General features: G+C 36.5%; 1 protein-coding gene across 1 annotated transcript in view; it reads left to right on the top strand.

The window, feature by feature from the left end:
- The window catches only part of tex264a (testis expressed 264, ER-phagy receptor a), a 60221-nt gene that overhangs the window by 880 nt on the left and 32188 nt on the right, over positions 1–27153 (top strand). The window contains exon 2 of the mRNA XM_039689328.2: positions 12596–12817. Within this exon, the coding sequence (XP_039545262.2) occupies positions 12596–12817 (222 nt within the window). The remainder of the gene's footprint in view (positions 1–12595; positions 12818–27153) is intronic.

Raw genomic sequence — 27153 nt, 5'->3', positions numbered from 1 at the left:
GATACAAAAAACCCACCTGTCATTGTACAGGAATGGTATAAAATGTTACAGGAATAGCATGGTGAATTGATATACTGAATGATTCATATAATACTCCAAGGTTATTTAAAACTTACTATAGTATTACCATGGTGCATTTAATTATTTGAGTAATAGTGTTACATAATGTATTATTGTTAAATTTGCAAAACAGCAGTTTTAGAAAGGTGTTTGGCTTGGTTTGTTTCTTTATTAGGTCTTCATGGACTGAGTTTGGTCCAAAACTTAAAGCTTACTAAACATTTCTCTCTCTTGGTTTGACATACAGGCTCATGAGAATAAAGCCTCAAGTAGCTATGTTATTCTATTCATATTTTAAATGTATGATTCACATCAGTAAACATTCAAGGCTGACTCACTGCGTTTTCATCAGTCGGCTTCATGGCCACAACGCAAAGCAAAATCTGCTTTAACAATAAACGTCTGGTCATTCCCTAACATTATGTCTTAAATCTATCATATAGTTTTCAGTGTATCTAGAGAATAAATTATAACATGCTGTGCTGTGCATAGCTCTGAAGGTGAACACGGACCTTATGGTGGAACAAATTGGAGGATAAAGAGATTTAAGACACTCTTGATACACCTCATACTCTGAAAAGAGAATGGATTGAATTTGGCCTACTCAGCAGAAAGTGGAAGAACTACAGCATGTAAAATATGTCAATGTCAATCAGCATGTAGTATCCGAACAGGTCGTGCTAGTAGACTACCTGAATGGTGTCATTAATATTGCTGCACTGATCTAAGGCTGCACAGTCATCGCAGCATTTATGCAGTAATTGTACATCAGTATTATAAGGTTGGGCATTGGAAATTTAAGTTGAGTGCTGAGGTAACCGCTCTGTTTTATTTTGCGCAGCATGACAGTCATTGCCAAATGGACTCACTGGCATGCAATAATGACTGGGAACGTCCCACTGCTCCCATATGTGTAATCATACCAATGTTCTACTTATTTGTTCTTCTTATAACTTGGACAAGGTGGAGTTATTGCATAATGTTACTTGCCGGTAGGAGTAGCATTAGCATTCACTCGATCATGTTCTGTTTTGGATGCATTTGTCTCTTTCCTGACCCAGCTGCATGAACCTCATTTATAAAATGCACATACGATCAGATTGTATCCAAAAATCAATGGATTTTATCCCAGACCAAAAGTGAGAAACAAATTTGGACTTATAAAGGCAGATACCAACTCTCAAATGAAGAGCATGCATTGAAACTTTTTGCCCTCATGTACCAATAATTAAACAAACCAAGATAATTTATGAAAAAGCAATCTCATTATGCATTATTCATTTATTTTGGATTAAAGTTTTTTAAAAAATCCTTTATGATAAATACTGAAATATTCCTTTAAAAAAAACTGAAATTGTCCATTTTGATTTCATGGTGACTTTAAGTTGCCTATCCAGTTTAGACCTTATTGGACAGACACTTGGATATTTGTCATGCATCTTAGAATAGAAAAAGGAAAATGTGAAACACATTTTCTTATGCTTTTGCATTAAACACAGGGCCAATTGAAACATATGGTGATGTGGCTGTGAGTAATGTGGGTGAAATGGGACACAAATTATGACGTGAATGCCAGGCTAGCAGGGTGGTGTTAGGCTAGACTGTATTAATGGCCATGGTATTTGCTGAAGTAAGTTTGGAATATATTATACCATGACCAGTATCAAGTAAAAAAAAAACTGATGATTTTGTGACATTTACAAAAAATAATCATTAAGTGCAATGCTTTTACCATCTGGTACTTCACCCTTTTGTGGTACTGCCATAATATTTAGGGGAAAAATGAGACATGACATGAAAATTATAAATTAAATGATATGCTACTTTTCCAGAGAGCTACTGTAGATTAAAGGGTTGCTTCACCCAAAATGAACATTTGTCATCATTTACTCGCCCTTATGTTGTTCTAATCTTAACCATGTTATTTTATTTCTTCCATGGAACACAAAAGGAGAAAAATTCCAGAATGTCTGAGCTACAGTGCTACACTCTTCCATATAATCAAAGTGAATGGGGACCAGGGGATGACAAGCTACAAAAGGACAAAAAACAAACAAACATTATAATAAAAGTAGTCCATGCAACTCGTGCTCTGTATTCCAAGTCTGCTGAAGTGATAGCTTTGTGTGAGGAAAACAGACACTTAATCTAGCTTGACAGCCGATGTCACCATTCAATAGATGGAATAGAGCAGCTTGGACATCTCCTCTTGTGTTCCACTGAAGTCCAATGGCTTTCAAAAGATGTGAGGTTGAGAAAATGGAATTGTCATTTTTGAGAGTGAACTATCTAGATGTTTGCATAAACTGCCACGTCGGCTTAAGCTTGTCTCAGTGGAAACTGTCAGAGCAGGTCATGCCTTCTGGAAATCAGTACAGTATTTCCCTTGCCACTAGATGGTGGTACAGTGTAGAGAACGTAATTTGCAGAAAAAAATGGTCAAGATCATGCCTACATGTATGGAAGTCTAAAATTTGCAGGGCTATTACTTTTAGTATTCATTTCATGAGTACTGTGACGCCACATCATACCTGGACACTTAGACCTACATAAAAATGTATGAAATTATTTATTTAGATAATGTTTCTTATTTTTTCTTAGTTTTTTTTGTTCCCAGTTGTGCACTTTAGGATTTTTTAAATTTTATGTTATGTTGTAAAAGATGTTTTATTGCATTATTTTAGTGCCGTTTTGCGTTTGTGTGCATAACATTGCATGTGTACCGTCTATATATTACTAAATGATCAGAAAAGGGCGGATTTGCTGGTTTCGTTTTCTAAATTACACTTTAAAGGGGTCGTGAAATTGAGAATTCAAATGTTAATTTGGGGACTCTACATTAAAACATACTGCACTTTAATATTTTTTTCCACCCTTCGGAACGCGCAGATTTGAAATCGGGTCAAAATAGCTTGACGCTTCAAACTACACCAGTAGTTGGCGACAAGTGACTGTTAAAAAATTTATTTGTCATTGAATCATTCATTTAAGAGCCTAATTAAAATAACTAACTAGTAACTAAACAAGTTTTCATGAGTGAGTGATTAAATCATTAATTCAAACAATTATTTTTAAATAATTGTTTAAAATTGACATTTATGTTAAATGACATAAGTTTAAATACAATAAAAAATACATATTTTTAAATAGACTGCAGCAATTAACATTTTTCAGAATTACATTATTTTATTTAGCTATTCAGAATCGTAGATTCATGATCTCAATTTAAACAAAATAAATATACAAAGTGAATCTCAATTTCCCCAGAATTGTGAAGCTTTATTGTTGGATAAAGAAGTAGCGTAAGACCGTCAAACTCAGAAGTTGTTCTCTCAGTGGATGTAAAGAAACTGTTCTTCCATAACCTTCCTAAAGACCTGAGTATGATAAATGCATGGCTGAAGTTTAGTTTTTTTATGATGTGCCTGTGCGACTGAAAGACAATGTTTTTATTTGTTCTTCATATTTCACAAAAGATTAATTATTCACAACATGCCTCCAAATGTGTTTTCAAAACATATTTTATTGAAAGATATGACAGTGCCTGCCAAGCAGTTTGTCCTTGGAGGCAACACAGGTAAGTACATTTCTATCATGACAACTCTCGAAGAGATTGGCATGATAATAGATATAAGTATGATGGATATGGCAATGCTAATGTATCTTGTCTTAGTGGAATAGATCTGCTGCTGCAGAGCCAGTGACTTGCTATTGCCAATACATTCATAGACATTGCTGTGAACAAGTAAGACATGCTGCACATAATAAACATGAAATTTTTATTTGTTGGGGAAGGTGGAGTGTTACTGAAAACGCGCAACAGCAACACTATACCGTATTTAAATTAGCTGCAGTGCATTGGCCATGATGCAACAGCAACCAATCAGCTGCACTATGTAGATAATGATGTGATCGCTACCAAATTGTGTTGTCGAGCTATTAGCCAGCGCCATCTAGAGATTCATGCCAGAACATCCAGTGTAGACCCAGTTTTACAGTGTGTTTGTGAAAAACGTCAAACCAGCTTTTAACGCTAATTAAGACACCAAGTGAATCATTTTTGGAGTGTTGCTTGAAAAATCAGTATATGCCCTGTTGTTTAAATGTTGTCTGCCTCGGGATTTGACTTGGGCTCAAGCATATACGGCTCTATCACAGCGCTCACCATATCTAAACGCACAACTTTCTGTAGAGGGCGCGAATACAGTGCGATGCTTCGATCACAGCAGTGGGCATTGACTTCCGTTTATTCCAGAGATAACGCCCCTTGAAATTGAGTGGGTTTTTTTTTTTTTCACTGATAGTGAAAAAACTCTTTTTTGTGCATAAAACGTTGCATTTCATGACCCTTTTGAATTGTAAAATGCTTGGTTGCAGTTGGTGATTTTGTTCTTAGGTACATTCCACCTCAAATCCAGATAAAGGTCTTTAGTGCTGCTCCACAGTACTTTGGCTGCTTTCCGAGCTCAATAATATAGTCTGGGATCCGAGGGGATTTGCTGTGTTTATTGTCTTTGGTGACAGGGTTGGGGTTTTTGATTGGCACTCTCACCTTTTAAGTGTCCAGCTACTGTCTCCCCTAAAGCCAATTAGCTCCAGATCTGTCTATGATAGGTTGTTAGCGCTCGCTGAGGTCACTGTCCGATTTTAATTGGCATAATGCTCTGTGCTTATTAGCATGCTCAGCTCTCCTGCGGGAGGCAGGGGTTGATATGGTCTGTTTCAGAAGGTCAGCTTCCAGCGGATCCAAAGTGTTTGAGCTTGACAGGGTAAAACAGAGGAATTCAGTCTTTTGAAACCTGCTGGGAATGACTGTTCCAAGCTTGTCAGTGGCAACACCTCTGAGTTATCTTCAGCATTATCATCTTTGTGGTTCATACACAACACCTTTACCTCATGAGCTTAGCACAGCTGTATCAGTGATAGTAAAAATACAGTAATATTTGCAATGATGGACAGCGTTGCTAAAGTGAAGCTAAATCGTGTTCTTTATTCCTGTTTACCATGCATTTTCATAATTTCTGACTGATAGAAAGTTCAAAAGAAAGGCATTTATTTGAAATGAGATTTTTTTTTATAACAATGTAAAAGTCATTACTGTCACTTTTGATCAATTTAATGCATCCTTACTGAATAAAGTATTCAATTTCAGGTGATGAAAGCGGAAAAGCGAGGTCAGTTCAGACTAGGTGGAGTTCGTTAACACACACATAAATGTTAAAGCTACACTGTGTAACTCTTTTAGTTTAGCTAAAAACACTTAGTTCATGTGCTGCTCATTAATGTATATTTACTTCGTTCAAGTAATAAAGTATTCTCGTGAGTGTATAATATGCCATTGAAAATAGATACAGTAGAGGTAAGGGGTTCTAATGGCAGTCGCCATGTTGTCCCTCCATCTTGAAAGTACATTAGCCAAAGAGGGACATACCCGTTAATTCAAGCTTTGCCTTTCGCGTTTACGTTTGAGTTAACACTCATGGACGAGGTCGAACTGGAAGCCATGTTAATCTTGGACTACATTGGCCACCGTAGGAGTTAAAACGAAATCGGAATTGAGAGGAACAGAAACTAATGTTCACTGGATGGTCATATACCTTTTCACCGCTAGATGGGGGTAAAAATCACACAGTGTAGCTTTAAGAGAGTAAAAGTGGTCAGTTTTCATTTTGAATGGTGTTATTTCACGAGGCTTTTTAAAATGATTTTTATGAGCTTCTATGTAATTTGTTTTAATGTATGTATAAGTATTGTTGATAGTCTAAATGTATTTTATCGGTTATTACATCTGCCCAGTGACTACAGTTGAAAATTAGCCAAGATGGCTAAACTGGCACATTTTCGTAAGCGTTTATTAATGTGCACGGCCCCTGTAACTTTAAACTGATTAAATAAAAAAAATAAAAAAGGCTAATGCTAAATGGCAACCGTTTTGAAAGCATTAGCAGTCAAAATTTGTATCAAATTTAGGGAATTAGTACAGAAACTGTTGTTAATTTGGTATTCTGATCCATTTCTGTGTTTGAAGTTGTTGGTCATACAATATACAATAAAAACATACAATAAAAACTGTTATATTGTGAAATATGATTAGAATTTAAAGCATTCTTAATTCTTAAGCATCATTATATGTTAATATACTGTAAATATATTTGTGGAATCTTTGATTTTTTAAAGATTCTTTGATAAATAGAAAGATCTATATTTGAAAGATCATTTTTTGTAACAATGTAATAGTTTTGTCACTTTCATACAATTTATTGCAAATTTGGCTATCTTTAAGAAATAAAAATGGTGTTTGGTAGACATGACCTTAAACTAGCCCAATTATACAATCTTTCCTTAAGGCCGTCTAGTCTGACGTGTTGTTTTGGATACACAATCCGCTTATGAAACATGCTAATACATTTCTGTTTACTGAAACATTTGTTGGGCTATGAGCTGAGCTGATCCCTCATGTTCAGCTTTTTTGTACATTATTAGGCTATCTCTTGTTTACCCTTCTGAAGATGCATTAAGAGACCGGGGGAATATATATATATATATATATATATATATATATATATATATATATTTTATGAGAAAAATACAGAACGGCTCTGTGTTGTCTCAGGGCGGTGGTTTAAAGTTTAAGGGATTAACAGGAAAACACTTCACATTTATAGGCATTTGCAGTGCTGAACCTTCATATTAATGTTTTTTCATTATGTGAACTTTCTGTTCACATCACGACAAAAGAAAATCAACCAATCGTGAGTGCTTCGTCCAGCTACTAGCAAAATGTCCTACATGCTTGACTTTTGAATGCCGGTCGCCCTCCTCTGCCTTTTTTAATTAGACTGATGGCGTGAATGTTGCCTTGAGCTGGGAGTTATGATTAGATATAGCCTGGTTTTGCGAGAGCAGTGCATGACTGATGGACAGTCATTGTAGTTCCAGGCGCTTCAGTTTAGCAGTGTCAGTCAGCTAATGAAGCCGGAATCGAGTGCATGCAAGGTAGACCTCACACTTCTCTGATTTATGTCTCAAGCTGATGTTAACCATCTTTAAATAATAGCCTGAGCTATCCATCAACTTAAAGGTGCAATATGTATATTTTTAGCGGCCTCTATTGGTGATGTTTCAGATTGCAACCAAGTTTTACTAGAGCATGCTCGAAAACAAAAGCGGGCACTCATGGTACACTCCGGCCACACTGAAGACTTTCAACACACTGGAGAAAGCATCACACAACATGCTGGAAACTCATGTAAACTCCCACTGTTACAATAGGCTACTATCAGCTTGACGTTGAACTAATGCTCCATGCTCGTGCCATGATAACATTACATTGACTGCATTTAGCCGACGACATGTGGCGTTTTTCTATTTTACAGTCTATGGGTGTTATCTAACACAAGGCAATTCACTAACTATTCGTGTATCTTTCACAATCAGGCAGCAATGTCAACATAGATGAATGTATAATATGATAGCGAAAACGGTTAGCGAACTAGACAATTGCAGTGTAACAGTAAGATCGTAGTAAGTAACATTACTGAACGTGTTTAAAAATGTGTGTAAACAATATGATAGTAGTGGGATGAGTGACCCTAGACAGTAGATCTAGTACATAAAATAAAATTTACAACCTACTTTTTGTTATCCTGGAACAGTCTTTTGTGTTCATTTCATGTCTCATGTATGTTGTAGTTTACCTTGCTCTTTCATTACAGTTTACCATTATTTATTTCAGCATATTTCAAAACTTGTAATTTATCACAATAAAAATAGCGGAGGTATTATGGGGGTACTCTCCATAATTCAAATGCTCTGCCGATGTTGATCCGTGTTTTCGTCGAAGTCGATCCGATTCACGTTTGGCCTGACGAGCTTCAGCAGATACATTTTTGTTTAGTTTTGTATATTTATGTGGAGTTTGTATTGAGTCTTTGTTGTGCTGGAGGCAGGAGTTTTCTGGTGTTATCAGACTCCATGTCATCAGCTGCAGTGCCGTCGCATAGACTGTATATAAAAAGGAGAGAAGCTCGGATTGGATCGGATGGATTTTCTAGAAAATTTGACCTAGAGACTTCACAAAGGAATAAGAAAATTGGCCTTCAGAGATAATAGCAAAATCCAACAAGTGGATCATTGTAATATGTGATTACAACCCCTTCACACACTGGCAATAAAAAAAGCATTCATTTTAGATGAAAAGTTACATATAGCACCTTTAATTTGAATCATGCTTTATTAACAATTAAATTGATCAAATGGTTTTCCTAGGTTTTGACTTTCAGTGCAGGGTTTCGGGTTGTCTGCTAAATGCAAATACCAATTCTTTGCTCTTGTGGCCCTTTTCAATGCCAACTCAAATATTATCAGAACTAGGCTTTTTTTTTTTTTTTTTTTTTTTTTTTTTTTTTGCATACTCTATTTTCTGCCCCATTAATTCTGTCCAAATTGGCCCCTACCAAACATAGCACCTACGCTTCCCCAGAAATGCGCCATCAGTTTCAATTTCATTTAGCATGGGAGCCTATGCAACATTTGAGGACATTCAGGGCAGCTAATAATCTTGAGGAACTGGCAGGTTATGCATATTCATGGTTCTGTGCTAGTAAAGTTTGCTAGCAAGTTCTCTCTTTCGCAAAATTCAATTTATATGCAATACCTAGCCAAACACAGCAATTTTTACTAATATGTTATATATATATACAATATATTAAAATATTTATGAAGCAAGTCATTGATTAAAAATTGTCTGATTCACAGAAAATAACTGAATTTAGCTAATTAACCGAGAACTCGAACACAGTTTTGCAATTCATGGCCATCTTTAAGAAATGTCATGTATTATGCAAGCCCTTCTGGAAGGCCTTTTTTCAGGCTTATTTGAAAAACAGTAGCTTAAGGCTTGTCCACAAGTGTGACATTGCTATTATTATTTAATGTATGCATGTTAGCTGTTAACCTAATGCTAAATGTGCTGGTTGCTGGTTGTTGACCCTGCCTCCCTTTGCTTGCCGGTGTATCTGCAGTCGTATCACAGAATGCTCCCTCCTGTAAGTTAAGTTAATGCTTTGAAGCTTGATATATAATTTTAAGTTAAAATTTGTAAAGACAAACTGCATTTTATTGTATATGTCCTGAATGACACTATACCTTCAGCTCTTCTAGGTGGCCAGCAGAGGTCTCCCTAATTCTTATGCAGGACTTAAAGGGACACGTCACCCATTTGCATTAAGCTTTGTGTCTTTAGAATCCCAGTCTTATTTTTGAATGGTCATGGTTTATTCCCTTATTTTCCCCTGAGATGGGAGAAATAAGGATTTAAGTGTTCCACCTCCCGCTTTTTATGACGTAAAAATCCGTCCTCGCGCCGTCCTCTCACGTCCCTCGGCCTCGCCCTGCTCGCCACAGCCAACTAACTAGAAATTTTCTCTGATGTTTGCGCTGTTCTGGATTAGTGGGAGTGCAATGTGGTGCATTGTGGGAGTTGTTGTCCCTAAAGTTATTTTCTGTCTTTTCTCAGTCCAGAGGGCACCAAATTCATTTTTTTTTTTACATTTCGACTACATATATATGACCCACTTTCAATAAAGATTAATGTCGAAATGGGTGAAATGCTCCTTTAACTGTATTTCAATGTCCCTGTGTCATATATCCACTACCTGATTTGTTATATTTCTTATATTGTTTAATTTTTTTGCTTTTTAAGGTTGTGTTGTTGTACTTTAATCTTCTGGCATTTCTGTTACTGTGCAGAAATGCTGTGAGTTTGCATCATTGCTATTATGCTTGTGGTATGAAACAGGCCTTGCAGTTCATATAGAAATTTTAGAGAGTAGGACACAGATAGGACTTGTGTAGAACTTGCCCATATGAGAGAGTTTGCTTTACACAGATAAATCATTTTATAAATTCCGAGTTAGACTGTTGAGTTTTTTGCTAGAAATTGTCCTGATCTTCTCTGAAGTAAACCCTTTTAGTAATTACACACCATACATGTTTCAAGAACATTCCATAGGAGGTCTCCAAGAGGAGCGTTGCTCTTTGAAGGAAACAAGACTGCTTATATGATTAATTATAATGAGGAAGAGGAGTTTTGTAGCAAGTGTAGAGCTCCATCAGGTTAAATTGAGTGCGGTTCCATACTGAGAAGCACCATGAAAACCCTAGTTCTCAAACATCGGGTAATAAACAAAACCAAGGATATTTACTCTAAATTCACTACCTGTTTCATTCAAATGAATTTGTATCCTCAATACCAGCTGCATCGTAAAGCCCTAAGATATGAATAAAGTGTAAAAGCTCAAACAGAGCATGTTACTAGCATGAACTAATAAAATGTATGTAATACCTTAAGTGCAATGTGTGTACTACTATGTTTCAATTGTGGTTTACACATAACTCCAGATATCAGCCTGAGCTGCTTGAGTGGAGCTGGTAGTGTACCAAGTGTGTTCATTTTGTAGCGTAGTCTGATGATTCACTGTCTGTGAATTATTTATCAATGTCTAAACGATCTGGTGCTGCTAATTTTTGCTCGAGCTCGTTGATTCTGCATCTGGTTTGCAGCTTTCAGGATGAAGTAGGCAGATGCCTGTTGAATTTTCATGAGTCGCCTCCTGAGCCAAGGCTGAGCTGCCTCGCTCTCTACTATTATGCAGATCTGAGCACCTTAGGGACTCCCGGGGTATGCAGAGAGCTTTTGCCATTTCTCCGCCAACCCTTGATAAAAAAAAAAAAAAAAGCAACACTCTCCCCGACCTGCACGCTCCATAAACCGTGTGTTAGCCGTGAGCAATGCCGAACGTGGCTGGGGTGGAATTCCCAGAAGTCCTAGCCTCAGGAGGACGGAGCAGAGGGAGAGGATAAGGGTTGGGAAAGATGAGAGGAGTCAATCCTTGTTACATGTCTGCCAATAAAAAATTACCACCTTTTTATTGTTGCAGAGCCTTCATCTGTCAAAAAACGATGGCCCTTGCAAAGCCGAGCAGAGAATTGCTTTTGAAAATTGCTTTTCCCTGCAGCAGGCCTCTGGAGGGAATACCGAGAAGAAGCCGAGCAAATGACAATGACGATGCACTGCGTTTTAGTGGTCATCTTGGATTCCAGAAGGCAAAGAGTGCGTTCAAAAGACCATTTTCTACATCATCCCTTTCCAATCATGAGTATTCTATGCATTCAGGGGATGAATGAAAATGTGTCTGCAGTGCCATTTTTAGCCTGGCTATTTCAGTGTGCAGCGAAGATGCATAACATTGGCATATTGGTTCTTCTTTGCGTGGTCCATGTGGTCGCCACAACCCGAGAACCAATTACGCTGTAAAAGAAGGTCTTATCGAGCCCATTAGTGTGGGTAGTCAAATCTGGGGCGACTGCCAGGAACGCTGATCGTAAATTCGCTTCCTTTTCATAGACGTCTGGAGACCAAATCTTCTCAGTTATCTTTGATTGGCAGTGGGAAGATTAGTTGGTTTGTTTGAGGGGGCTTTGGGGTATTATTTGACTTGGTACATGCATTTTATTGTTCGTCCACATCGTGTGGGTGAATTATTTGACGTAAACAGACAAACAAGTGAAGGGAAGTTTATGTGTAGGTCTTCTTGCTTCTAGTAATTGCCTGTTGTCTCTTGGGTGCGCTGTCTGGAGAACTGTCTGAAATTCCCACTTTATTTGCTGACAGTTGTGTAGGACAGCAGTAATGGAGAGAGTTCTGAATACCATCATTAGTCCCTGGCTGGAGAAACAAGATCTTCGTGCTGGGAACAGGGACAAAATGCACACAGAGGAAAGAAGTACTGCTGGGTAGAGAGATGAGTGAGTCAAAGAATGAGGGTGGAAAAGAAAGAAAAACCAAGAAATTGGAAAAAAATATAGGCTAGGTTAGTTCACCAAAAAAATTCCTGCCAGTAATTACTCACCCCCATGTTGTTCCAACCCCATAAGACTTTCGTTCATCTTCGGAAACACAAATTATATTAATATTATTACATATTATATTATATATCACTAGCTCCAATGCTCATGTGATTGTGAGGAGGTGTTAGCCCTACCATGAGTCTTAAACCATCTGACCAACCACAGACCGCTGTGCTTATAATGTATTTTGAGGCAGTTTTATCTGTCTTTGTTGAAACGACAACAGTATTGTGGGGCAGAAACAATATAATATATTTTAACATAATATAATATAATATAATATAATATATGATGCTGAAAATTCCGCTTTGCCAGCACACAAAATAAAATATATTTTAAATAAGAATTTAAAATATAAACATAAACTAGTGTGAGCCGTAATCATTCAAATTAAGGCTTGAAATATCTCACTTTGCATGTAATGAGGCAATATAATAAATTAGTTTCACCTTTTAAGTTGAATTACTGAAATAAATTAACTTTTGCACCATATTCTAATTTATCGAGTTTCACCTGTAATTTTCAAATAGAATTTAAATTGTACAATATTTCACAATAGTACTGTTTCTTTGCAGGTGCAGTATTCAGCACAATCTGATGTAATCTGTCTTTCTTTGTGTTTCAGACTCAAGCAGATCAGTGCCGCTATGTAGTGGGCAGTATACTATGTGAAAATGAAGAGAAACCCGATGAAGAGCTACAGCATCTGTATGAGAAATACGGCTACAAAGTCATTTCCTTCCCTGAAGTCACCTGTGCCGTAACTTCCTCGTTTCCGAACAGATGCACTCTGTCCCCCGTCTGTGGCGGTTATAGAGTCTACCCTGAACTACAACAGTATATAAAGGTATCATTATCTATCTATCATCCCTTCAGCTATGGCAAAATACACCACCCAATTGCAATATACTGTACGTTACCTGGCTGAACTGTAAATGGCTCTATTCATTGTAATTTCCATAGTGCTTTACACGCCTCGCATCACTAGTGGCCAATATCAGGCACATCTAATGGAGGACAGCATGTGAAATGTATAGCGAGGAATATAGTAAATGGGAAGAAACGGCCTTAGTAACTTCTGAATGGACGGATAACTGGATTGAGAGAGGGAAAGAGGCTGTTAATGAGGTCAGTTTGTGCTGGTTGGTGCCTAACAGCGTGAGTTCAGTGCGGTTCAGTGCTGCGAGATAATGTGATAGATGATGTGCTACTTACCATTTGTAAACCATAATGACATGTGAAACTTGAGGTGTTAATTGTATAGGTGCCACTTTTCTAGTGCTAATGCTTTTTTTGTACTCGATATGTACACTAGCAAACAGATAGCTATGCCTTGGCAACCACCTACAACACATTTGCATTGAGGTGGCTGTGTATATTGGGTAACCAACATGGAATGGACAACAAAAATTGGTACCCTAGTGGCTCGCAATATTGTCATGACAATCTGTTCTAGTTGAAGTCCTGGCGCAGGGGAGTCTCATACAGTTAAAAAGCGGTCTGTACCAGATGCTCATTTATTTCACTACATAGAAAATAATTTAGTCTACTAGCTATCCTTGAATACAAGGAATTTCTGTAGTTGATGCATCAGCATGGCTCCAGACTGACTAAAATAAACTCAAAATAAACCAAATAAATATTTGCAACAATAATTTAAAATGTAGTTGCTGTCTGGAGAACTTTGTGTCCATATTCGTTTTCGTCAGATTCAATTTGCTAACTGGCCAGCAACTTTGAGGTTGTTTTGTCAATCTTTTCGACTGCGATTTAATTGCGATTAATCACATCCAAAATAAAAGTTTGTGTTTACATAATATTTGTGGGTGCACTGTGTATAATTTTATTATATATATATATATATATAAATACACACACATGCTTGTATATATTTAAGAAATATTTTCATGCATATACTGTATATAGATTTATATATAATTTATATTATATAAAATATAAGTATTTTATATATAAATAAAAATTTTTTCTTAAATATACAAGCATGTGTGTGTATTTATATATATATACAAAATAATTATACACAGTGCACCCATATATATTATGTAAACACAAACTTTTATTTTGGATGCGATTAATCGAGATTAATCGTTTGACAGCCCTAATATATATACTGCATATATATATATATATATATATATATATATATATATATATAAATTATGCAGATCGTGGTCTTATAAACCTATTTTTGAAAAGGGATTGACTATAAATTCAATTTTGCTATCGGTCTCAGTCCATTTTCTTGAAAATGGCTAAAACTATGATGTAACCAGTTTCACTTGTTGTTCCTTTCTCACACTTTATCTTTTGCTTACCTTCCTTCTTTAACTCACACACACACACCAAACCTTTTCTGACTTGGCTTGTCTGACAGCTTATTAAGAGTAGTGCAATAGTTACATGAGCAGTGCAGTGTAGGAGTCAGCACAAGATGTACTGTATGTTGCATTATGGGACTGTGTTGTATGAGTTTGTTACTTGATGTATGTGGAGTGACACCGTGTACAAAGACTGGACTGGGCAGATGAATAATGGAGAGACATTCACAAATGTATGTGTGTATGTAGGCAGAGATATGTCCTTTACAATGATTTATTAAATAGGGTCTGGCAGAAGTTCAGACTGGCACTTCCTTTGTTATGGAACTCAAGTAGGACTTCCTGTAAAGACCCCTGTACAACCACATAGCCCATGCACCACACTTCACAAACCAGATATTACGAGTCACCAAGGAGTCGGATGCACACATGTGTCTAAGGCATTTGCTCATCTGTACTACGTTGCGATTGGATTATTTTATTCAATTATGTCCACATATTTTATCTATACTAAAAGCATAGTTAATGCTTTGCAACTTTTTACTTTCTCGTCAGTTTTTTGTCAACAGTATTTTTAATTACAATTGTTATCGGTTATATAATCACGTTTCACGTTTCATTTTCTAAATGTTTTTGTCAGTAATTTCGGGACAAATTGAGCACTTTTAATATACCTACATACTGTATACGTTCACTAATTCATTTTAGTACATTAAAACTGTAACATATGCTCACCTTTAAACATTTTTGGGTGATATACAAATAAATAAAAATAGAAAAAACTGATTCAGTTTGTACTGATTCGCTCATGTAAATGAACTAAACTAGAGGTCAGTGCTGGTTGGATTTTTAAAAATACGGCTCCTCAGACGGTCTATGGGGATTTTTCTGTCCCGGTCCAATTGGATTCTGTCTTATTCTGGCTTTTAAAAATCTGTTACAAAAACTATGATTACAAATTGTACAAATAACATTCTGTACCTTAAAAACATTAAAAAACATAACTTTTATTTTTCGAGAACTATATTTTGCTGCAGTCCTACAAGTCATCACACAAGATTTTGCACATCAGTATCTTCCCGCCCACACCTGTGCTCAGCAATCAAATCTACTATGTTTAAATCAGAGATAACCAATTAAAAATCACTGCAATACTCTCAATGTTTCTTATTTTATACCATGAGGTCACTGTGAGTATTCAATGCATCACCCAGCCCAGTTCCTGTGGAGTGGACATGTGTTGGGAATGGCTTCTGTTGGTTCTCTGCCAAACGTGGCATTCGGCTCGTGGGTTGTGCGGTCTGTTATGGCACGGGTTAAACACCGAACTGTCTCTCTGCCAACCCTAGATATCCCTTTTATCTTCTCCATTGACAAATACTTTTTTTTTTCTCCTCTCCCGCACCTCTCCATCTTTGTATTGGTCTCTCAGTTGTCTTTTTTTGTATCGTTCTTCATTGGGCAGATATATCACTTGTCCACCCTCTATCGATAGCAGACACGGACACATTCTTCTCAATCTGCTGAGAGGCTGAGCCTTTGCTGATGATGATAAACACACACACACACACACACACACATGGACCGGACCATCTGTTAGACAGCGAGAGGGCAGAATCTCCTGCTCCCACGCAGGAGTTCACTCCTAAGAAAAAGCGTACACAGAGTATGTGGGCAGTCCCATTACTCCGTAACAGCGATTTCAAGCTGTTAGTGTGTGTTCGGGTGTGTGTTGATCCAGCAGACGGCTGGCTGTCAAAGGATTGACTAAGCCCATTAAAAGAGGTAATTCTTAAGAAGTATAAAGAAATGGCGAGATTGACTACATTAGAGGGATTTGCCTGAACTCCTAGAGTTCTCCCAAAATGCACTTTTGTCTCAGTGCTAGCCTAGGGTCTTGTTCAAACTCGAAATACAAAGTTTTAATCCAATTAACAGCAACCCACTAATCCACTCAACTTCATGTTTAAAAAAGTAGTCTTATGTACTCATTGGTCAAACTGATTAACGTTTGCTGCCTAAAGTTTGAGATATTTTTGTCGCAGTCTTTATAGCTCAAAAACATGCTAAGCTCTTCCAATCGTATCTGACATGAATGCATTATTTAGAACTAAATGTGTTATTTCTAAGGTTGTCTACATCATCCTTTAGGCTGTAGAAATGCTTTGGTGGATGAACTTCTAGTTGTGCATCATAGATGTAATACAGCACAACTGCCCACTTTTTCAGCGATCTTGGTTATTTTCTCATTCATTTTCTCCATAGGCATTATGAAAAATGATCCAGTCATTTTAAGTTTTAAGTAGTAAACCAAAACAACCAACTCTGAGATGAATCACAATACTCTAAACGTGGATTTGAAATCGAAAAGATCTTGAAAAACGTTTTTTTAAGACAAGACAGTTTTTATGAGGCAGTGAACTGCTCGATTCAAATGATATAATCTAATTAAAAACTATTGACCAAGTCATTAATTGCCAAATATAAAATTATATACAAATATATATATGATCATTCGTTTTTTTTGATGCAATTCTTGTTTCCATGGTAACAACAGTGACTTCTCTGCTGGGCGAATCTCTCTTCAAGATTATGGGGAGAGGGTCTTCCCAGGGATTTTGGAAAAGCTCATTGTGGGTATCTTGAAAAGTTTATACTATAACGTTAAAAAATGACTTCTCTATTGAGAAAATGTATCTGCTGTAACCTGACTGTTGTGCTCTGTTACTCTTTTGCTCTTTTGCTGTTTGTTACAGTATATCACTAGAAAGCTAACAGGTTTTACTGGCTTTACATTGTCAAATATTGGCTATAACTTTGCAAAGACAAGGTTAATAAGCGCATCTCACTAGTTTTAATGATCAATGAGCAATGATCAAGTCTAATGGCTACACTATTGAAACGGCGTGAACCTTATCATTTTTTTTCAATGCAATGGCATGCCAATGGGGCTTCCATTATAAATGCAGTACTGTTAATGGATTTTTTTTGTTTGTGTTTTCAGGACATTTCTATGCATATTCATGCAGATATCCTTTTACTTTGATGCAGATTATTTTAACATCTTTAACGGTTTCACCAAGATTTTAAGATAATCGGCATGTATGATATATTCTTTACTTGTGTAAAAGCATTTTCGTAAACATCATTACGTGACATTAATCGCAAGCAAATCTATCTCAAGTTGACTCTGCCCACCTTGGCAGTTACTTGAACAACACACTGATTCTGTTTCCCTCTGGTCCAATCAGCTCATGAATAATGCAGCTCTGTCCCTCCCTATCCCCTTTGATGTTATTATTTGTTAAATTAAACATGGAAAATTGGTTGTGGTTGTTTACGGCATCCATATTTAATGAGCTTTCACTGTATGGCCAGCTGGAAGAGAAGCACAGTGAATCTGGGCAAAAAAAGGAATCTTATAAAAAGATCAGATGATAGAATTAAGAATATAATAATATTTAGTAAATGGCTACTTCATTATATATATATATATATATATATATATATATGTATATGTATATATATATATATATATATATATATATATATACTTGTATATATATATACGTATATATGTATGTATATGTATGTATGTATGTATACATATGTATGTGTATATATATGTATATATATATGTATGTATATATATATATATATATATATATGTGTGTGTGTGTGTGTGTGTGTGTGTGTGTGTGTGTGTGTGTGTGTGTGTGTGTGTGTGTGTGTGTGTGTGTATGTGTGTCTGTGTGCATACTATTATAATAATTCCTATGGAGTCACTCACTAAATCTTCTTCTAATTAGGAAATGTCTTGTTGCTAATGATAGGACCCCATCTGGAAGTTAACAAGGCATTTTATATTTAATAAGGTTTCATCCCTACTAGTAATCATGTTATCATATATTAATAACTGGAGCTTGTTGTATTTATCACAGTCTATATCTGTGGAAAGGAAGAGAAAGGTAGAAGGAGGGATGGAAACTGACCACAGCTCCCCTTTTGTGCTGTATGTGCCCCTCTATGGAGTGTGTGTGGGTGGTCTGGCAGACAGGCTGTTTCGAGCTGTTTGATCCTCACAGGTAGCCCTACATGTTTAATGAGACCCCAACAACCCCCTCCCCCTTTTCACTTGGTTTCTTTACCTTCCCCTGGCCTTTCTTTGGGCCTATTTACACCTGCACTTAACATCTGTTGTTTTTTTTTGTTTTTTTTGGATGCTTAGAATGCATAAATGCAATACTGTTCACAAAATTGAAGTCTTAAATAAAACTTAAATAAGATTATTTAAAGTGTTGAACAGTGATGAACAGTGTCTTTTGACTAAATATTTTTGAAACAAGAAGGGAAAAGGTTTAAACCAGCAATCTCTCTGCAAGCTATAACCACTTGTTATCAGATTGATGTTAATTGCAGGTCTCTCTCTCTGTCTCTCTCTTTCAGTAATTGCCCTGAACTCTGTAAGAGCTACTCTATTTGTGCAACCTATTAGACTAGTCTTGTCTGTGAGAAGAGGACAGACTCAGGCGAGAGAGTTCTCACTTGAGCGGTTCAGTCAGACAGACAGTCTATGACTCAATCAGTGAGAGAGCCAATCAGTGAGTGTGTTTGTTTGTGTGTGTGTATGCATTCTTGTGAGGGCATGGCCTTATGCCAGATATAGATGCTTCATAATTGATACGGTCTTCCTGGAGCATTGTGTGTGTATGTGTGTGTGTGCGTGCGTGCATGCATGCCTGTGCTGTCTGTACGTTATCTTGGAAAAGTGATGCATGAGCCAGGAGCAAAGACATGTCCATCACAGCACTGAACCACAGTAGGCTTTGTAGTAAGATCTCGGGATGTTCACGGATTCACTTTCTTCTCGAGGTTAAGGAAAGTTGAACAGGAAATCCCTCCAGGCGATAGTGATTTGCAGGACAGATAAATAGGAAATGCATCTAAATTTATTTTTAGGCTCAGCTTTTTTCTGTTTTGAATTTGTTTCCATAGCAAAAATATGCATATTTGTATACAGTATTTGAAGAAGACTTCTTCTTCAAGAAGTGTTGCTCAACTCACCTCTCAGAAAGTTTTAGAATGTCTCCCTGTTTAAATGTGGCGTGAAACAAAAGTTGCGATCATCTTTCCTTCTCTATTGTGACGTATATATATCCACGTAAGACGGCTTCTTGAACAAGTAAAAATGTAGTGTGGCACTTGATTGCGTCCATTGGTACTTTATTGGATGTTTGCCGTTGCTACGTACAATCTCATGTGAGTGACAGGTTGTCCCGTCCTGAAACCTCAGAATTGTATATGAATAAATTATTCTGTTTTAAAACATTAAACGGTTATTAAAACTAGTCATTAAAAGGCTCGTTTTTATAAAAAAGGATTTTTTTTTTACTTTTAACATATTCAAATTTGCGATATAATTGACCAAACAGAAATAGAAATCAAGCAAGTAAAGAAAATGTCACAGGAGCTCACAAACTACAAACTGCAAAAAGGTATTGTATTTTAAAATTATGCATTAAAGGAGTAGTTTATCCAAAAAGGAAAATTCTGTCATTATGGAGGGACATAAATCTAATTTGTCTTCTGAAGATGAACTAAAGTCTTACGGGTTTGGAACGACATGAGGGTGGCCAAATGCTGCAAATTTACATTTTTGTATGAACTACTAACCATTTAAAAGGATTTTAAACCCCAAAATGAAAAGTCTGTCATCTTTTACTCTTTCTAAACCTGTACACATTTCTTTCTTCTCCTGAACACAAAAGAAGATATTTTGAATAATGCTGATTTCGATTCCTACTTACTTCCATTAGAATGTTTGTCCATATAGTGGAAGTCAATGGGACCCCGAACCCATTTAGTTACCAACATTGTTCGAAATATATTCTTTTGTGTAAAATATATTGCGAAATATATTCTTTTCCATGCACAGAAGAAATAAAAGTCAGTCAGACCAAAACTTGAGATGGTTGTATGGATCTGTTGGATTTGTGTTAAGCCAGTTTCCCTGTTACTTTCTTCTGCATTAAGGTGATAAATGGGAGGTGATGGAAGTGAGACCCAAAGGGGGGATGGTTGAGGGGTCAGACCAACACCCTTGCACATTAACAGTGCATGAATCAGTCTCTAGCACCTCAAAATCCATGAAAACACACACACACCACATTGTATTTATTTATTTATTTTTATTTTATTAATTTTTTTTATTTTACTGGGACAGTGCTCATTAATTAACAGTAAAATAACTGTAAATGAGCCAGAGTTAGCTCAACAGGCTAGTTTGTCCCTGGCCAGTTATTATGAGGGCAACCTAAAATCAAGATATAAAAAACATAAAATGAACATAAATTTTTACAGTCCACAAATAATAACAACATAGAAGAGTAATGATAAGACAGGTACAGCAGAACAATAAGTAACAAGCAACATCAAGACAATCTGCTAGAAAGCAACAAATAATTTTATATATATATATATATACATATATATATATATATACACACACTATATTTTGTTTTAGACTTTTTGATGGTATAAAGGTGACAGTAAAGACATTTGTCATATTACAACAGTTTTTATATTTATTTAAATAAATAAATGCTGTTCTTTTGAACTTTCTATTCAACAAAGAAACACATTTTTAATAGAAAAAGTGTATTATGGTTTCCACAAAAATATTATGCAGTTTATAACTGTTATAACTGCAATATTATAACTGTTTTTATCATTGGTAATAATAAAAAAATGTTTCTTGAGCACCAAATCAGCATATTAGAATGATTTCTGGAGGATCATGTGACACTGAAGACTAGAGTAATGATGCTGAAAATTCAGCTTTGCCATCACAGGAATTAATTACATTTTTAAAAATTCTGATAAAATATTTTACAATATTACTATTTTTACTGTATTTTTTTATCAAATAATTGTGCCTTGGTGTATAAAAGCATGAAAGTCTTCTTTAAAAAATATTTAAAAATATGACCAAAACCAAGAATCATTAAATTTGTGTATATAGTATATTATAGGTTATATTTCTAGTTTATGGTGCCACATTGATTTTTCTGCTATGTTTTCCTCCTGTTCCATTCATCAGGAGAGGGAGAGATGGATAATGATGTATTCCACCTCAGAGAAACTGACAGCATTTATCTCATGGAGTATTAGATGTGCTTGTGCTTTGTTTCTCATAGACAATGTGAGACACAGCTGGTTTGAGAAAGATAAGCCATGTCTACATTTATGTTGTTTTCTGCTCCATTGCTCCATGTAGCTTGACCCCAGGTTCTTGGTTGAGTTCTTTTGTGTGATTGCATTTTAGTGAGATCAATAACCCTTAAGACTAATAAATAAACCTAGTGGTTGTCAACTAGGGGGCCTCAGTAAACTCCCAAGAGGACCTCAAATTAACTTATGATTCAAAAAAAAAAAAAAAAAAAAAGAAAAGAAAGAAAAAAGAAAAAAGAAAAGAATAAAAAAAAGGCAATGGGTCAATACAACTAAAAATCAAGATATATATTTTTTTATTCACTCCGTGAAAAACATTTTTTCCCCCTTGGATGTATGAAGAACCCTAAACTAGCCTAAACTGGATCACAAAACTAGTCACAAGTCGTGCGGGTATGTTTGTGGCAACAAAATATTGTATGGGTCAAATTTTTTTTTTTTTTTATGCCAAAAATGATTATGATATTAAGTAAAGATCATGATCCATAAAAATATTTTGTAAATGTCCTTTATTCAGCTTTCAAATGCTGTATACATTTCAAATGTAAATTAATAAAGTCTACTAATAACATATCTAATGACAATATCTATCTAATAAAATCATGGGCATTTTTTTAATTAATATACATTTTTCTAGTTATGCCAAGCTCTAAAATATTTTATCGGGTAGAAAAATATATAATTTTTTTTTTTTAAATCCTCACCCTTAATCCTTATCCAGTGAAAAACTGGACAATTCAAATATTGTGTTGGACAAGGGAGGGCCTTGGAATCAAAAAGTTTGAGAACCACTGCTCTGACTAGTCATCTTTTATAGCGTTGACAGGACTCAACAATGCAGTTTGAATGTGTTTTAATGCATCCAAAATATAACCTAACCCAAAACCTTGGCAATCCAATTGGTGAAGCTCATATGAAGAGAGGCAGTACAAATACAGAGGTCATTATTGAAGTATTGAATGTTGACATAAGACCTTACATTTAATTCCTAGTCAATGGACACCAAGACTTTCTGTTTTTTTAACCTTCTTCAAAATATCATCTTTTATGTTCCACTGAACAAAGAAATCCATACAGGCTTAGTGTGACATGACGGTAACATGTTTGTAAGAACTAACCCTTTAATGGATTTACTTGGCTTTCAGAATAAGTTTCAGCCTATTTTAGGGTGAAATGTGTCATTTTTTTCTATGTTAACCTGCCATATCAGTTTAATACGCCAAGACAAATAAACCGATCACAGGTTAATTCACCTGAAAATGTTGTACACTGAGGCTCTATGGCTCTAGGATCAGCCAACACAGCAACATTTCCTCAACCAATGGCGTGTGGCTCTTTGTTCTTTCAGCCAATGGCATTATTTGCCCTCAGTTTCTCTTTGCGATGGGTTTCTCTATAAGGGTGTAGAAGTCAGGCCACTCAACCGAGGTAACGTAACGTTAATCCTGTCAGATCGTCCATGCATTGAGTGAGCTTGTGAAGGCTACGGGTCGGCCAATCTGGTTCTGTCCGTTAAAATTATCTTTTGAAAATAACAATCGTGGCCCTGGACACTGAGTGACCTTACACATTAAGATAAAATCAGATTTTCTTCAGTCATTGTTAAAAAACAAGCTAATAAAGCTTGCTAACTAGCGTTAGTGAAGTGGCCAGAGGGATCGTTCTGCCTCCACCTAAGCTCCGCCCACATAAAAACGTCATCACGTTTACCAACTGAAAAGGGTAGTCTATACGCCCTTCTTTAAAAGGGGTAAGGATACTTGATGTATCAAATAATGAGACTAAGTTTGATACTTGCATGGCTCGTCCATTTGAATTAAACTGAACTGATGCAATTTGTTGAGGCTCCAGTTGATCTTTGCTGATGTGGTCTTGATGAGAGAGAACCAGTGGTAGTCAGAGGATCTTTGGTGAATGGAAAGACGAGGCCGCAGCCTGGCGCAAGCTTGGGAGTCCTTGAGGGACTTCTAGTTCAGCATCAGCTTCACATTAGGTCTTCACAAGAAGTAAGTGAGCCAGAGGCTAATAGCCGTCCCTTTTTTACGACCCTTTGTTCAGGGCAAACATTAAGGGTAAAGGAGCGCTTCCTGGATTTCAAGGTTTGGTTAAAATAGAGGTGCTCTTTGGATGGGAAACTAAATATGAAGAATCAAAGAAGAGCACTCTCAAGTGAAAAAGTTAAAAAGCCTTTATTATTATGGCTTGGTCAAATTAACCATCTAAAAAACTCCAACGCGTTTCGGCTACATGCCTTCTTCTGGGAGTTAAACAGATCTCAACCAACAGAGTTTCTTATAAACCAACAGTCCTTTGTTCAGGGCATTTGAATGTTTAATTTCATTGAGTGTTTATGAAAAGAAATAGTTATAAAAGAAAAGTTAGCAAAATATATTGTAAATTACCAAATGGGGGACGAAGATTGGAGTTTATAGAGACTAAACATGCTACACATATGATTTTGGTTTACCATTGTATGCAAGTCATGTTTCAGACCAAAATAGTTTAAAAGGAAAAAAAACCCCATTTATTTAAATGGAACATATAGGATATATATATATATTCATTTCTTCTTTTCAGCAAGTATTAAGAGAGTGGCACAACACTCTGTCAATTCTGGTTGGGTCGTAAAGCTTATTATCAGTCTTAATGTGTCCTGTAACAGGACACCAGGTTCTGCCAGTGGGTAGGCTTCATTTGTGATGTTAGTTTTGGGGGAAATTCCACAAACCTTTGTTGGGAGAGTGAGTTTGCTGAATTATTCATTAAAAATAATGAATAATTTGTGTATCTGATTGCTCTAGACGCTACAGTGTTGTTATCAGATTAAACAAGGTATAATGTAAAAAAGCAATAGGTTTAATATTCCAAGATCACACGGAATTTGTAAAATTTCTTCAATGTTGCCTATTACGCCCATTTGATATCCTTAATCAGCCTTCACACAACGCTGTCCGTCATCAGAGATATTTAAAGAGGCATAAATCACGTCCCATTTTTCTTAACCACAGTCATTAAAGTCCAAGAAAATACAATGCTGGTCTCCCAGTGCTGCGAGCAAGTGTTTATTCTCATCGAGAGAGAGATGTGCTAGATGTTGGCGACCGGGCCGCTGGTATTTCTAGCTATAATTGCACACTACGTGGGGTACATATTTAGGCCACTGGTCCAGCAGAGACGGCCGTAGGTAGTTACACAGCTAGGGAGATGGCCGGAAATCATAGGGTTCTTAGGTTGTAATTAAACAATTCATTTTGGCTGTGTGCTTTTCACCTCATTTGGACACAGAGTTTAAAATGGAAGTGCCGAAATAATTGTTTTAATATGTAATCGTATTAAAAGTGTTTTGTTTTTATAAGCTTATATAAGTTTTGTATCTCCTAATGACCACTCCAGGCCTGATAATGTTCTACATGAATTATATATTACCTAATTTATTAATAATATAATTAGAATGAAGCCACACATCAGAAAAAATATATTTTCATATATTTATAATAGCACTGGTTGATGTTTTCTCACTAAGCATTTGTATACAATGCATGTTAAAAGTTCAAGTTAGAGTTTATTTTTTCTTTTGCTGATGTTGGTATAAAAAGCAGGGTGGCCAATAGCTTTTTTTCTGTGCTGGTTTTGAGGGAAAAATCTGGAATGGAATTAATCATGCAAACCTAGAAGATAAGTGAGTATGGAAGATGATAGAATTAATCAAGGTAGAATATGGTAGGCTGAGCTTATTTAATTGACTCCAATCACTTCTGGTTCCTTATCAGATTAAAAAAAATGTATTTATTTATTAGGAAACATATAGATGTAATTCTGCTTTTAGGCGATATACTGGATGAAATCACCTTCCCACATAATTGGAGACCTGCGTACCTGTGTGTATGTGAAGGCACTGATTGTATGTTGATTAAAAAGACAGGCGATTGCCCGTCCCACTCTGTGGCTTTCCATCAGATGCTTTTGTTCTCCTCTTTTATGCTGGTGGAGAGAAGAGGCGGACTTTCATTGCTCTGCATGTGAAGGACTGTGTGTTTCATCCTGCATCTTGCCTGTTCTTTTCAAGTGTGTGTGTGGATCATCTGCTGGCATGTTACATTAAGTCTGTGTGTTTCTGTATGCGTTGGTTTTCTTAAGAGCCTCTGCCTTTTCACAGGGCTTGGAACCGACATTGCGAGTTGTGGTTTCACAGTGACACTTGATTTTCTTCTGTCACTCAGATGAAGTTGCCAGGCCCTAATTTGATCTCTTTGTGGCAAATGTAATCAGTGTTACACATATCACTAGTGATGGGGACGAGACCGCATATGCTGAGTCCAAGTCAAGAACGAGTCTTTGAAGGGTCGAGTTCGAGTCGAGACAGAGTCCGTTGGTTTTCAAATACAGTTGAGACCGAGTCAAGACCAAGTCTTTGAAGGGTCGAGTCCGAGTCGAGACCGAGTCCGTTGGTTTTCAAATACAATCGAGTACGAGTCAAGACCAAGTCTTTGAGGGTCGAGTCCGAGTCAAGTCCAAGTCTTTGAAGGGTCGAGTCCGAGTCGAGACCGAGTCCGTTGGTTTTCAAATGCAGTCGAGTCCGAGTCAAGACCAAGTCTTTGAAGGGTCAAGTCCGAGTTCGTTGGTTTTCAAATACAGTCCAGTCTGAGTCAAGACCAAGTCTTTGAGGAAGCAAGTCCGAGTCAAGATTTTGTCCCGACATAATTAATAATTAATTATGTAATTAAATAATTAAACATAATTAATAAAAACATAAGTAATATCAGTTTTGATATTAATGTTTTACGAGTCCTTCTCCTTCCACAATGGTCCGAGTCCGAGTCAAGACCGAGTCTTTAAAGGGTCGAGTCCGAGTCAAGACCGAGTCTTTGAAGGAACAAGTCCGAGTTGAGTCCGAGAAAGCAGAAATCGGTCTCGAGACCGGACTCGAGTACTACATCACTATCTATCACCAGTGATAATGGAAGCGATAGAGTGGATTGAATATCGTGTGATGATTGTGTCTGTCTGATGCTCAGTAAGCGTCTAGAGGAAGTATTCATCATTCAGGCGTTGCCAGTGTTTGTCTATCCTGTATGAAAGCTGGTAGACCAAACCTGCTATTACAGTACTATCTCTACAATTGCCTTTTTGACTTTGTCAGTTTGACTGAGGTCTGAAATCAGACATGAAATGAAATCCTGTTCTTCACAAACAACGCCAGTCTTTATTTAAAGGTGATGTCTTGTCAATTTTTCAATGTTTAATACCATCTTCTTGCACAGGATAATATTCAGAGACAAATTTTGCATAAACATTGCTTTGTTTTTTAGCATCCCAACTAGCCCAATAGAGCAATAATGTGAGACTGGGAACGGGACTATCTGATTGTTTGACCAATGGCAGGCAGAGAGAGTGTTTAGGAAACCTGTCATTATGAAACTATTGTTGCAGAAACTACACACTTCATCTTCAGCAGTAAGAGAAAATCCAGTTCAGCAGTAACTTCCTTCTCAATATAACAATATCAATTCCATTATGTTAACAATATTATTGCTTTTAGTACATGGTATTTGTAGATAATAAATATAAAGCACATACAGTACACTAGTTCAAAAGTTTGGAGTTAGTGCATGTG

The sequence above is a fragment of the Pimephales promelas genome, chromosome 8 (assembly GCF_988280905.1).
Source record: "Pimephales promelas chromosome 8, fPimPro1.hap1.1, whole genome shotgun sequence".
NCBI classification, from domain to species: Eukaryota; Metazoa; Chordata; class Actinopteri; order Cypriniformes; family Leuciscidae; genus Pimephales; species Pimephales promelas.
This window is presented reverse-complemented; position numbering and strand designations above follow the sequence as displayed.